This window comes from Asterias rubens, chromosome 3, assembly GCF_902459465.1.
Source record: "Asterias rubens chromosome 3, eAstRub1.3, whole genome shotgun sequence".
Lineage (NCBI taxonomy): Eukaryota > Metazoa > Echinodermata > Asteroidea > Forcipulatida > Asteriidae > Asterias > Asterias rubens.
This window is the reverse complement of record NC_047064.1, coordinates 22,556,637-22,569,444: the sequence shown is the minus strand read 5'-3', so window position 1 is coordinate 22,569,444 and position 12,808 is coordinate 22,556,637. Positions and strand designations below refer to the sequence as shown.

The window sequence follows — 12,808 nt, the reverse complement described above, 5'->3', positions numbered from 1 at the left end:
TGGGTGATGATGCACTTAAATAATTGTAATCAGTTGTTCTAATTAACGTTGGCGAGACTCGATCAATTTCGGCTCAATAATTAACTGTGGTTCTTTATGCAAGTCAGTCTGGTATTTAGGGGTGGTACATTTTTTAGGGTATAAAAAAGACCTGCCAATATTCGAAAAGAACTTGACAGATTTAAAGTCAAACTATAATTTACAGTTTTGTCACGAAAACTCTGAGACTCCTAAATAAATGTGGACAGTTCCCCTGTAAATTAATGTTGTAAAGTTTAGTGAAAGTGCGCAGGGTTTGGCACATAAAAAAATCATCAACGCAACCGCTAGTGTTGAATAGCGCCCTCACTTGGTCAAGTGTTGATAAACTTGCAGTATGGTTCCCGCCTCTCTTCCATTTGCCCTTAATATAAAGTCATAATGCATTTTGTGCATCTTTTCCTTCTTGTCAAATCATTGTTGTCCAGTCTACAGGAAATATGCGCAATCGTGATTGTCAGTGACAAACTGTGACTGTCGAATTCGTCACAAAATACATCCATTTTCGCCAACTCTGATACATTGATGAAAGTGAGATGATTACAGCTAGACTTGAGAAAGGTAAGTCCTTGTGGATGTATTAGATTTCAGTGAAGGGATGCTTTTTTATGATGGCGTAGTAAACGTCTAAAATCATCTAGTTTTTTTTTCACTAGACGGACGGGTCCCCACGGAAGACGATGGGCAACCTAGCGGCGAGTGGCGGGTTCTGGTTTTAAAATGTTGTTTTGTGCATATCGCATCGATGTAGACTTCCTTGCGCTAGTTTCTCTCACTGATGATTGATACGCCGTTCGAAGTTAAATAATTCTGTTCACACACAATCAAATTATTGTGCATTTCATTTTCACTGTGTATATATTTTGTACTTGCTTGTTCCTTCCTCCACCTGCACCTGTCCACTGCCTGTACTACTAGTATTAATTTAAAGTATGTGTACAGGTATAAACTGTATCTACCTACATCTGTAAGTAAGTACTAACTAATTGTAACGTAAGTGTAACGTTAGTTGCGATAATGTAACCCTCCTCCCGACAGTGCTACAGTGCGTGCGCGCCATTATGAGTGAACGGTGTGCATTGCAAACGGACAGCGCGCTTACGCACTGCAACATTGTAACACCCCTTTTACAGAATGGTTTAGCCCAACAACAAAATATTGCGTTTGCAAAGCGATGCGACAGGTTCAAAATATGAACCTGGGAATTCGCTCCGCGATCTGGTAAGTTTTTGTCCATTTTTCTTTGAAATATTTCCTAAATGGTGTTTTGAGTATTATGGCAGGCTGCATTAGACATTGCGGATTAAGTTCGTACCCTCAGAATTTGTGTCATGATTTTTGAAAGTGGTAAAAATGGGGCAAATCTGGTGACTAGCTGTCAAAATTGTATGTGTTGGACCAGATCAACCGTTTCCGCTCGAAACAAACTCGTAACCCTCCGGCCTGGCGGCCGTCGGGAGGAGGGTTACGTTATCGCAACTAGTGTAACGTAAGTGTATAATTAATAATTAAACTCTCTCTCTGTACTGTTCTGTATTCTGTGTAGTGTGACGTTATTTTATCAGTTTACAATAGCCTAGGCCTAGCCCTATATATAGGCTTATAGTTTATAGCTTTTTATAGGCCTAGGCGTTATTTATATTTTATATTATTATCAGCCTCGATTTCTTCAGCATCAGTCTAAATAAAGTACTCTGAACTATCCTGATTTCGTTTTCAATGAGCCCTAGATAGGGCAACAGAAAGGCCTAGGCCTCCGAAGCCCCCGTGTAATTCTAGGCAATTGTAGTCCAGCAGTCTAGACTACATGTACACTGACTGCAACATTTCCTGCTCGAGGATTTCAAAGCTTACCTTACATGTACCTTGCTCACACCCAACCAGGCCATGCTATTCATGCTGTTAAAAAAAAAAAAATTCTAGAATTAGTATGTTGACGTCATTGTGAAATTTTAAGTTCTTATATTTATTTGACGTTGACTAAACTCTCCATTTTTACAGGGCGCATAACTCAACAATAGTAATCATTCAACATCGTGGTAACGGCAATGGAGTTTTACTCCAACAATCCAGTCATGGCTGTGGCCTCCTGCTTACCAGATAGTGGAGGAGTAGAATCCCAGGTACTAGACTCGGGGGGTCGCCAGACTGATTCATGTTCTACCAGTGATGACAGAGAGGGTGCAGTTATGGACTCTGGTGGAGACGGGGAACCATTCCTATCTTCATTGGCTGATGAGTCAGGTAACTGTTCATTTACATGTATTCTACTCATTGACTGATTGATGTCAAGTTGGTACTTTAGTACTGCTAGGGAGACGGGGAACCATTCCTATCTTCATTGGCTGATGAGTCAGGTAACTGTTCATTTACATGTATTCTACTCATTGACTGATTGATGTCAAGTTGGTACTTTAGTACTGCTAGGGAGACGGGGAACCATTCCTATCTTCATTGGCTGATGAGTCAGGTAACTGTTCATTTACATGTATTCTACTCATTGACTGATTGATGTCAAGTTGGTACTTTAGTACTGCTAGGGAGACGGGGAACCATTCCTATCTTCATTGGCTGATGAGTCAGGTAACTGTTCATTTACATGTATTCTACTCATTGACTGATTGATGTCAAGTTGGTACTTTAGTACTGCTTGTTTCGACTAAAAATCATACTTTGTGAATGGTTTGTAGAAACTAACTAGAAAATATCATGGCAGTTACCAGTTGAATGGCTTCTGACTGGCACCCCAAACAAAGTTATTGAAAACAAATGAAAGACCACTCATTCTAATATTAGGGCTAGATAGCTCAGTTGGTAGAGTGCTAGCACATTAATCTGGAGGTTGCAGGTTCAAGTTTTGCTCTAGTGATGTTTTCTTTGCTCAACCCAAACTTGCTTTAAAGGCAGTGGACACTATTGGTAATTACTCAAAATAATTATTAGCATGAAACCTTACTTGGTAACGAGTAATGGGGAGAGATTGGTAGTCTAAAACATTGAGAAACGGCTCCCTCTAAAGTGGAGTAGTTGTCGAGAAAGAAGTAATTTTCCATGAATTTGATTTTGAGACCTAGTTAAGAATGTGAGGTCTCGAAATCAAGCATGTGAAAGCACACAACTTCGTGTGACAATTGTTTTTTTTCTTTCTTAGTTATCTCGCAACCCTGACGACCAATCGAGCTCAAATTTTCACAGGTTTGTTATTTTATGTATATGTTGAGATACAGCAAGTGAGGAGACTGGTCTTTGACAATTACCAATAGTGTCCACTGGCTTTAAAACTAACTGGTGTACGTTTCAAAGAGATGCAAAAAATGATGATGAATACAACTTTAACAAAAACATATATTTGGATAATTTTGACTGCAGGAGTTCTTGAAGCAGGTGACAGCTTGGACCTCTGCGCTCCTCCAGAAGATGATGACGAGTTAGACATCACACCCGTCATCTCAGAGCCCCTGGTCCATCCTCCCTCATCCGTCCAATCACACCTCATAGGAGGCCACCTCCTTGAGATAGAACAGGTTGCGGAAAGTGCCGTCGCTTGCCAAATTTTCTCAGACTCCAATGCTGGCCGTCTCCATTTCAGAGACAACCCGAAAGACCCAAGTGGCGTGGTGTGCCTCGGTGCTACTGCAGCCCAAAGTGACTCACCTGTTGTCATTACTGAAGGCGGTGATTACAACATGATGTCTGTTGGGAATTCCCCTGTTCCGCAAAGTGAAGAGTATAGTGACTTCTCGGATGAACCCATACCGGGGTTAGCATCCATGCAACGATTTAAACCATTCAAGCCTAAGCTGTTGAGTAGTAGTAGGAATGGGATGTTAGGCAGGCGGGACCCAGACTTGGATCGGTTGAGTAACAAGTCTATCAGCCCGTCAAGCTCTTGGATGACGAGGGGGGCAGAAGTACACAGCAGCAGCACGGAGGGCCAAGGATTCCAGCCTTACCGCCGACAACATCCCATCGTCCTGTCCAACAAGAAACAACGTCTTCATAGTAACACTGCATCGGGTTCATCTGCATTCAGCATCAGTGAGACCTCGGCTTTTGAGTCTCGCAGCCACCTCTACGAAGAGGATCAGTGTGCCCGAGAGCTCCACCAAAGATCAACCGGTGACCGTCGCGTCTTCGTGTATGACCCTCCTGAACCTGATTCAGTGGACATTGACCTAACAGTCAGAGACCGAGACTCAATCGACCTAGAAGACCACGATGACCCCTGGGTTAGTCCAGTCACAAGTTTATCTGTCGCTCATAGCTCAGTCACGCCAACTTTCTCAAGTACTGATACAGGGACAGCGCATAGCTGTGCGGATTACTCGGACTCTGATGTCGACGTCGTCAGCGTGGATGACTTTGACGTGTCGGAGTCCTCTGGATCGGGAATCACAAATCAAGGTTCTCATGTCGCGTGGGATGATGAGACCCTTACCCTTGCAGGAGCCCTGGATATTATTCCTCCATACGGCGACGCCCTCCCAGGACCCAGCGGTGTTCAAATCCCACCGTACAATGTGACTGTAGATCTGGTTGATTCTTCAGACTCGTCTCAAGACAGCGATGACAGTGACGGAGGAAGGAGCGAAGGAGATGCTGATAATGATATAGAGGTGGTGTCAGTCGACTTAGGACCCAGCGGGAAACAGTAAGTCGTTCTATCTATAAGTTGGCATATCAGGCAATTACTCGCAAGTTGCAGACGTCATTAGCAACAGCACAAGATGCTACATGTGTTTCAAGATGCTACATGTGTAAATATGCATGTAAAATGGGTCTTATAAATTCAAACATGGCTCTGCCGAACTGTAAAAAAAAAAAAGTGAGTGGCTTTGGATGCCCGCCAGGTGCAGAGATACCAACATATACGATTTGGGCGTAGCAAATACGATTTCGAGCCGTGACTACGACGCTACGATAATACTCAATAAAACGCGCTAAACAAGCCGCCCAATATAATTTTATTAAATCGTTCAATACATGCAAACAACTAATGAACTATTAAGTTGAAATAAAAATTAAGAAAAATATCAAAAACAATTGTAACAGAAAAGAAAAAAACACTTTTAATTTTAGAACGCAGTGTTGAATAATAGCGGCGAATTCACTCGAACAATGTACGTGTCTCGACGTAATGATTGTTGCGTGCCCTCCCCCGCTGGCTGGCCGGCTGAGTGTGCATTTTTTACGCTAGTGCATTGCTGCAAGATCGTACCCATTGATCTCTATTACACGATGGGGAATAGTGCACACGTGCGTGGGGGGAATGAGGTTGTGTGTGAGCTAACGTGTCACAGTAACCTCATTCCTCATGTATCCACTATTATTGTGCCCACTCTGTCTGTACATGTACTTCATCGAAGCTTGGCAAAAAAAGTGCGAAATAATGGCGACAAAAAAAGTTGACCTTCTGAACAAAAATACCTTCAACTGAGTGGCCTGTGAGGTCTAAGCTAGACAGTTTCCATGTTTTCCTACCAGTAATTGTAGCGCCGATGTCCAGACAATGCCCAAAATACGGACTCGTATTTTTTGCCCAAAATCCGGACACGTTTTTTTTTTTTTTTTTTCTCTTCTCTCTCTCCCAATAGCTTGTTGTTGCATTTCTGATCATTAAAACAAAAACATTTAAGTAAGGCCACCCTTTTTTATGTTACATTTAAGTAAGGCCACCCTTTTTTATGTTACATTTAAGTAAGGCCACCCTTTTTTATGTTACATTTATTTTTGATACATAGTCAGAAGATGAGGGAAATCAGGTTTTTTTTTCAAGTTTTTTTCACTGGCCATTATAAACATTTCTAGCTGTTCTGTTGATGCATACAGGTAATTGTTATTTCACAACAATACCTGAAAATGAGCTAGTTAGCATTGTAGAGAGTAATAGAAAGATCGGTTTAGGGAGCCGAAGCTGCGCACGCCCTTAACATTTGGGAGATGCTACTCTTTTTTTAAATTCAATGTTGGCATCTCTGCAGGTGTGAACAATTTTTATATTAATATTAATATTATTATGGTTTAGAGAGAACACTGTCCTAAGTAGGGTATATTAAAAGCTTTCCTTTTCTGCCAACGTCAAAATTGAACAATGATGTAATTTGAGGTACTTAAACAAAATTGCTTTCAGTGTTGCGTCTAGTTCCAGTAAACCCAGAGAACTAAGCCGGGAGATGAAACATCCGCTAGTAAAGGGACGACGGAAGAAGCGTCCTCTATCACCCGTTATTGTGGATCTAACTGAGTCAGATGATGGTGAGTAGAACAATGGAGCGTACAGAGTAGATGAGACTGAAAACAAAGCCATGTACATGTGATAATCTTTGGCCCTTTTTCGAAACGACGGCAAGAACACTGTGATTGCAACCAGGATGTATAGATTTATATACATACACATGTACATGGTAGTGTTTTAGCAGAGAGGAATATTTTGTTGATTATTTATTTGTTCATTATTTTTTTTTTCACAGAGACTTCTTCACACAGCATTATCCAACAAAGCACAATTCCAGAAAACACCTTGCCAGATTCGTCATCTAATGACCCCAGTCCCTCCCCACCCTCCTGCTGTCTGGGGGTTAGCCCCCGTCCGAGCCCGTCACCAACCACCACAGCAAGTCAACCATCACATCTTCACCATCATCACCTCTATCGACACCACCCTCAACGCTCATGTAAGCTGCACGAGTTGACCATTCCGCGAGCCCCACAGGCTCACCATGTCGGCTGCACGTACCCCGGAGGCCATGGCGCCTGCATATGCCACATGAAGTCGCAGCTCAATAGAGGGAGCCCTACTACCGGGGAACAAAGCCAGCGCGAGAGACAGCAAAGATCAACAGAGCAGAAGTCATCTGCTGGGGTGAGTGAAACAAGTTTTTACATTATTGCAAGACTTATTACATTCATGTATGTACCTGACCTCACTTATTTGCCTCTAAAATCTTTCTTATTCGCAAGATGGTTGTGTTTATCTGTTTTGTTCTGGAATACACTTTTATATACCAATTGTGTAAGATCAATATTGTAGAACCCTGGGTTATAAATGAGTGTACAAGATCTTCTGTCTAGCTTATTTCACCCCATTCAGGAGGAAAGCCTCTTCACCATGTCTCCATTTCACTCTATCCTGAGCGGTCTGTTGCCAAGCAATGCCTCTATATATTCTTAATTCATCTCTCCATCTCCTGTTTTGTCTCTCTCTTTTTCCTGTTTGGTTTCTTTATGTCCTATTGGATGGTTTGTGTACAATACACATACATCCTAGTATTTGTCATGTCTTTTTTGTGTTTATAAATACACTAAATATTGCATAATGTTCAAATTGGTTAGTTTGACAGCGATTATGGCTATAAAAATTGAACCACTTTCAGGGTTTGCCCCTCTTTCTAGCTGGGCCAGTTAGCGTTATAAGTTCTCTTGTCCATCAGCTTTGTCACTAGTCCGTATTTCATATATAATAGGGGTACAAGACTAACCTGAAAGACCTTTTGGATAGAATTGTGGCTGATTCTCATTTTAAATTAAGCCATGAAATAATATGAAAGTGATATAATTTTAACAGATCAACAAAGAAAACTGAAGAATATGGCGTGACCGCCATAGTTTTATTTTAAGAACTAAGAAAATTAAGAATTTTGCCCAACTGCCTTTCATGTTTCATTAAACCTAAATGTATTTTTCTGTCACCAGATCAAGAAACCATCATCTACCAGTGTGCACCAACCTGAGCCCACCCCTAAGAAGGAAAACACTGAATCCCCAGCCTCCTCCTCTGATCCAAACACCGCCCCTACACCTCCAAGGCCTCCTTACGGGATTCATCAAATTCACTTTGCCCGTCGTGGGCACAATGAGGAATGTCGAACGCATCATCACCACGGTGTGGTTCACCAACCGAGCTGCTCAGTTCGAGTCCAACAAAGTAAGATTATATTTATTGAATGTCTTTTACAATTTAGTTTTTATATGAGATTGTCTAACATCACAAGGCTATGGAAACCATGTTGCCCCTACTCTTGGGGCTGAAACAGGGTTACCCCCTTCACAGTCTGTAAGGATGAAGGCATGGGTATCATCCACTAGGAGCCACCTACTCCTGGGGCTGAAACAGGGTTAACCCCCTTCACAGTCTGTAAGGATGAAGGCATGGGTATCATCCACTAGGAGCCACCTACTCCTGGGGCTGAAACAGGGTTAACCCCCTTCACAGTCTGTAAGGATGTAGGCATGGGTATCATCCACTAGGAGCCACCTACTCTTGGGGCTGAAAACGGGTTACCCCCTTCACAGTCTGTAAGGATGTAGGCATGGGTATCATCCACTAGGAGCCACCTACTCTTGGTGCTGAAAAAAGGTTACCCCCTTCACAGTCTGTAAGGATGTAGGCATGGGCATCATCCACTAGGAGCCTGGCTGGAAGAGCAGAATGTACTACCGCCCAAACTTTTAATTAACTCTTTGATCTGTCACTCAACATCCAACGTCTCTTTTAAAAATGTACTATTAGATGGATCTAGGCCGTCCACACTGCAGCTTCATGTCCATCATTCTCACAATCATCGGCGCCAACCAGCTGGCGACTCTGTCCAGCAGACTTTGCAGCCCACATCCCAGGCCCAACCCACTCAGCATCACCACCCTGCATCTTGCCAGCAGCCTATTGCTGAGATTAGGCTACCCCAGCAGGGACCTTCTGCCCCCCTTCAGCACCGACGGCTGTTTCAGCGACAAAACCGCATGGGAGAGATTCAGAGACAGCACATGTCTAGGTAGGGGTAGCACTGTATATTCAAAGTTTGAGAAAAATAGTGGTCATGAAATAGTTGTTGTGAAAATGTTATCATGATTAGTCTTCCTTACAAGGCTTAAAGAGAGACTTAGGTCTGCAAACAACTTCTGAGACTGTTCTGTATTTGGTATTTACTTTGTAATGTTAAATTAACTTTCAGGAGAAATGTCAAGAATTATTGCGATTGTGACTAAACAATATTTGTTTTGATCTGGATGCAGAATGGCAGATTCTCACTTTCCTACAGTGCCGCCATACCCACTGCATCATATGCAGCGGATATATCACCAGCAGCAGCAGCAACAGCAGCAAGAGAGCCGTCTAGAACAAGTAGAACATTTCCTATCATCACAGCGTCACCATCAACAACAGCAGCAGCAACAACAACAGCAGCAGCAGGCGCAACAGCAGCAACTACAGCAAGAAAGCTGCCAACGTTTGATGCATGCCAGTCAACAGCAAGTTCACCCAACGTACCCACCAAATCACCCGTTAATCCCACATCCTAGCCCGTATACCCAGCCCCACTCTCACCCGTTAGCCCACACCTTACCCCAGCCCCACCTACGCGCCACCCTGCAAGTGCAAACTATACCCCAAGTTCAGCCTCAACCCCAGCAAATGGAGATCGATTCAGCAATTCATGTGGAACCGGGTGCAACCCCTAACATGTAAGAAGCTAGCTGGTTTATATAAGGCACTTTGCTCGAACGGAATATTTTGTGATTTGCTGCTGTCAACTTTTTTGAAGATGAGACTTTAGTGACAAATGTGTAAAACTCACTTTTAACTTGGAAAGAATTTTGATTATTTTTTGGAAGAGCATGTGGTAAGTGGAAGCACTAATTATAGATTCCTTTTGACATTGAAAGTTTGCATGACAAGTAACAAACAATGCGTGCTCCTGATTGGCACGTTTAAGTGCACTGCTCATCATTAAAAAGGCTGGTAGTCTGTTTCTTTTTGTCTCCCGTCTCCATTGTGAGAATATAAAAGATGTTTGTACTGTCTTTACTATCTCTGCAGCGAAAACAGTGAGTCTCTTTCCATCCCTACTCCATTCTTGGATGGCAACTTCTCTCCTCAGCATCGACATCTTCACCACCATCTTCACCACTATCACCACACGGCCCCGCCGCCACCTACACCCTACCAGCAAAGGAGCTCTGCCATCTACGGCAACTACGTAAGTCTTATCAAAATATCTTCATAATCACCCCTAAACAAAAACAAACACCCAACATATTGTTATTTACTCCAATAATTGACACAATGGATTGTGTAAAGGAGCTCTGCCATCTACGGCAACTACGTAAGTCTTATCAAAATATCTTCATAATCACCCCTAAACAAAAACAAACACCCAACATATTGTTATTTACTCCAATAATTGACACAATGGATTGTGTTTGATACCTTGGTATACACAATGGCTTTGTCAGTTTTATTTGTGCAGTCTGTAGACAGAAAAGAGGAGGATATAACCTTGTTTTGAGGCCAGATTTGAGTTATTTGGGCGACAGTCACTCAATATTCCAATTTTTACAGCTTTGTATCTTTTTAAAGGCACAGAACCCAATGCAAAATTTTCAATGATGGAACCCTAATTCGTAAATGACTTTTTGTAAATTTTGCATTAATAACATGCTAATTCTTCACATAAATGTAGACGAATATTTTAAATGAATTTCAGCCAAATCTGAGAGTTGACCTGTAGCCCCGTTGGTTGAATTGACTCATATTGACCCATGTACCAGTGCTATAACATCAGCATATTGCAGCCACACTCTGTAACATTGTTCATTGGTTATGTTGCAGTTGGAATATTTACAATGCCCGTTTAAAATATTCTTGGCTTAAAATGACTCGTTTATGCATATTTAAAAAGATATATATATGTTTTGACTGAAAAAAATTCAGATTATAGGGTTTCAGAATACAGTTTTGTATACCATGCCTGGGTAGTACCAAGTCCCTCAATGATCTGGGGCAGTTTAAAAACAACTTTCCACACTTGTATAAGTTTGCTGTAAGGTTTGTTTTGTAGTTTGCGGCATTGGTATACAGTACACCAAAATATCTTTTTGTTTGTTTGTTTGCTTGTTTACAGCCTAGTTTGACCGACTTGCCACCTTTAACAACTCATCCATTTTACCGTGCCTACCGAGTTCCACTCATGCGCAGAATGGGAATGCGCGGCCCGATGTACGAGGTATGAAGACATGAAAATCTATAAAGAAAAGTATTAGAAGGACCTTATTTGTCTAGAACTAGACTGAAGAAGAAAAGTGTATGCATAGAATGAGTGTAACAACTAGTTATAAAAAATACAGAAATTGTGTACACTCGGCATAAAGGGATGGGACAACATGTTTACAAAGCCAAACTTGAGATATTTTATGAAGAGTGTTGTGTGCAAGAAGGAGACAACAAAAGGAGGTTTCATTGACAAAATCCGTTGGCAGGTTCTTGTTATTTAGCATTTTATATTTTCCTTTTTTAAAATAACCTTCAGAGCCTCAGGTTCAATGTAGTAAGTCAAGTTTATGGAGTTAGTCAGGTTTCTCAGACTAAATATGGTCGCAAAATGTTTTTCTTTCATGTTTGCCTTGTAAAAAAGTTAACTTCTCAATTTTAGCTTTTACGTGATTGATTCAGATTTCCTGCACCATATCAAGTCCCCCCTCCCCTTTTTTCTCTTCTTCTTTGACTCTACACAACAATTTTCATTAAATACCCCAAGTTTGGCTTCAAATATCTTTTATTTCATTCTTTCTTTACCATTTTCTTTTATTAAACCAGTATTAATTTTTTATTTTTTTATTTTGTCCTCAGGAATTGGTACAGCTGAGCGAGCGGATGGGACAGGTTAACCGAGGTGCCACACCCAGTACAATAGAGAGGAACACTTTCCCACACAAGTACCATAAGGTAACACCACCCCCCCCTCTCCATTCCCAAGTCGTAATGACTTTGCCAATCTTAAGAAATTCAAATATCAATGAAGAATTCCACCTAACCGATTTCACAAAGAAACTATAAAAGAATCAAGAATGTCTCCAAGTTATCTCAAAAATTAGGAATACATGTTTAAATGCTTCTCTTTATCATTATGTTTGTAGAGAAAACGTTCGGCAGATGATGTCGTTGCTGTGGAGAAGAGTGAAGTAGCATCGTGTTCATCAACAGAGGTGGAGACGGAAGGAGCATCATCTGAGACGGATCAGCCAAAGCCTAAAATCATTGATGAAGATGATGAAGAGAAATGCACCATCTGTCTTTCATACTTTGAGGACAACGAAGATGTCAGGTGAGTGTAACATTTGTCGGGATCGTTTGGGGGTCTTCTCTTGTTGCCAAAATTTCTCCAAAGATGTGAAACGATTTTCAGGGGTATTTGTATCTCGTTCAAACATCTGGGTCGACACTCCCTTGGGCATACACCCACAATCCCTTGGACAGCCAGAACAGTCCGCTAGACTGTATCAACATGCAATAGTACGGGAGCAATCCTACCTAAGGGAATATGTCCATTAGAACTTTTATTATAGCAGTCTAAAGGAATGGTCCATGAGCACACACTTGAATACTTGTCTAATTCAATTGGAATATTCCTACCATTTGAGAGGCTCTAAAACTGTTGATTTGTTGCCGTTCTTTATTCAATTTAATCAACTTTAATTTCAAATGACATGGTATAGTATACACTCTTAATGCTTGGGTTTGTGATTTTAACCATTTTCATTTCATTGGTTCCCACCCACAGACGTCTTCCATGCATGCATCTATTCCATGTAGAGTGTGTGGATCAGTGGCTGAGTACCAACAAGCGATGTCCGATCTGCCGAGTTGACATCGAGACCAAGATGCCAAAGGATGCCACATGACTAGACGGGGACACCAAACGTACTTGGTAAAAATCATTCCCTCCTCCTTCCCCCCCCCCCTCCCCCAACCACCACCACCACTCGCATACCA

General features: G+C 41.7%; 1 protein-coding gene across 1 annotated transcript; it reads left to right on the top strand.

Moving 5' to 3' along the window:
• The first annotated feature begins 491 nt into the window (after positions 1 to 491).
• On the top strand, positions 492 to 12,785 carry LOC117287916 (E3 ubiquitin-protein ligase Arkadia-like). The gene is made up of 13 exons (XM_033768542.1): positions 492 to 600; positions 2,041 to 2,283; positions 3,409 to 4,690; positions 6,170 to 6,294; positions 6,510 to 6,901; positions 7,732 to 7,963; positions 8,549 to 8,810; positions 9,052 to 9,501; positions 9,857 to 10,016; positions 10,941 to 11,042; positions 11,666 to 11,761; positions 11,953 to 12,140; positions 12,597 to 12,785. The coding sequence occupies exons 2-13, from the start codon at positions 2,088 to 2,090 to the stop codon at positions 12,715 to 12,717; spliced, it is 3,606 nt and encodes a 1,201-aa protein (XP_033624433.1). The 5' UTR covers positions 492 to 600; positions 2,041 to 2,087; the 3' UTR covers positions 12,718 to 12,785.
• Positions 12,786 to 12,808: the final 23 nt, after the last annotated feature.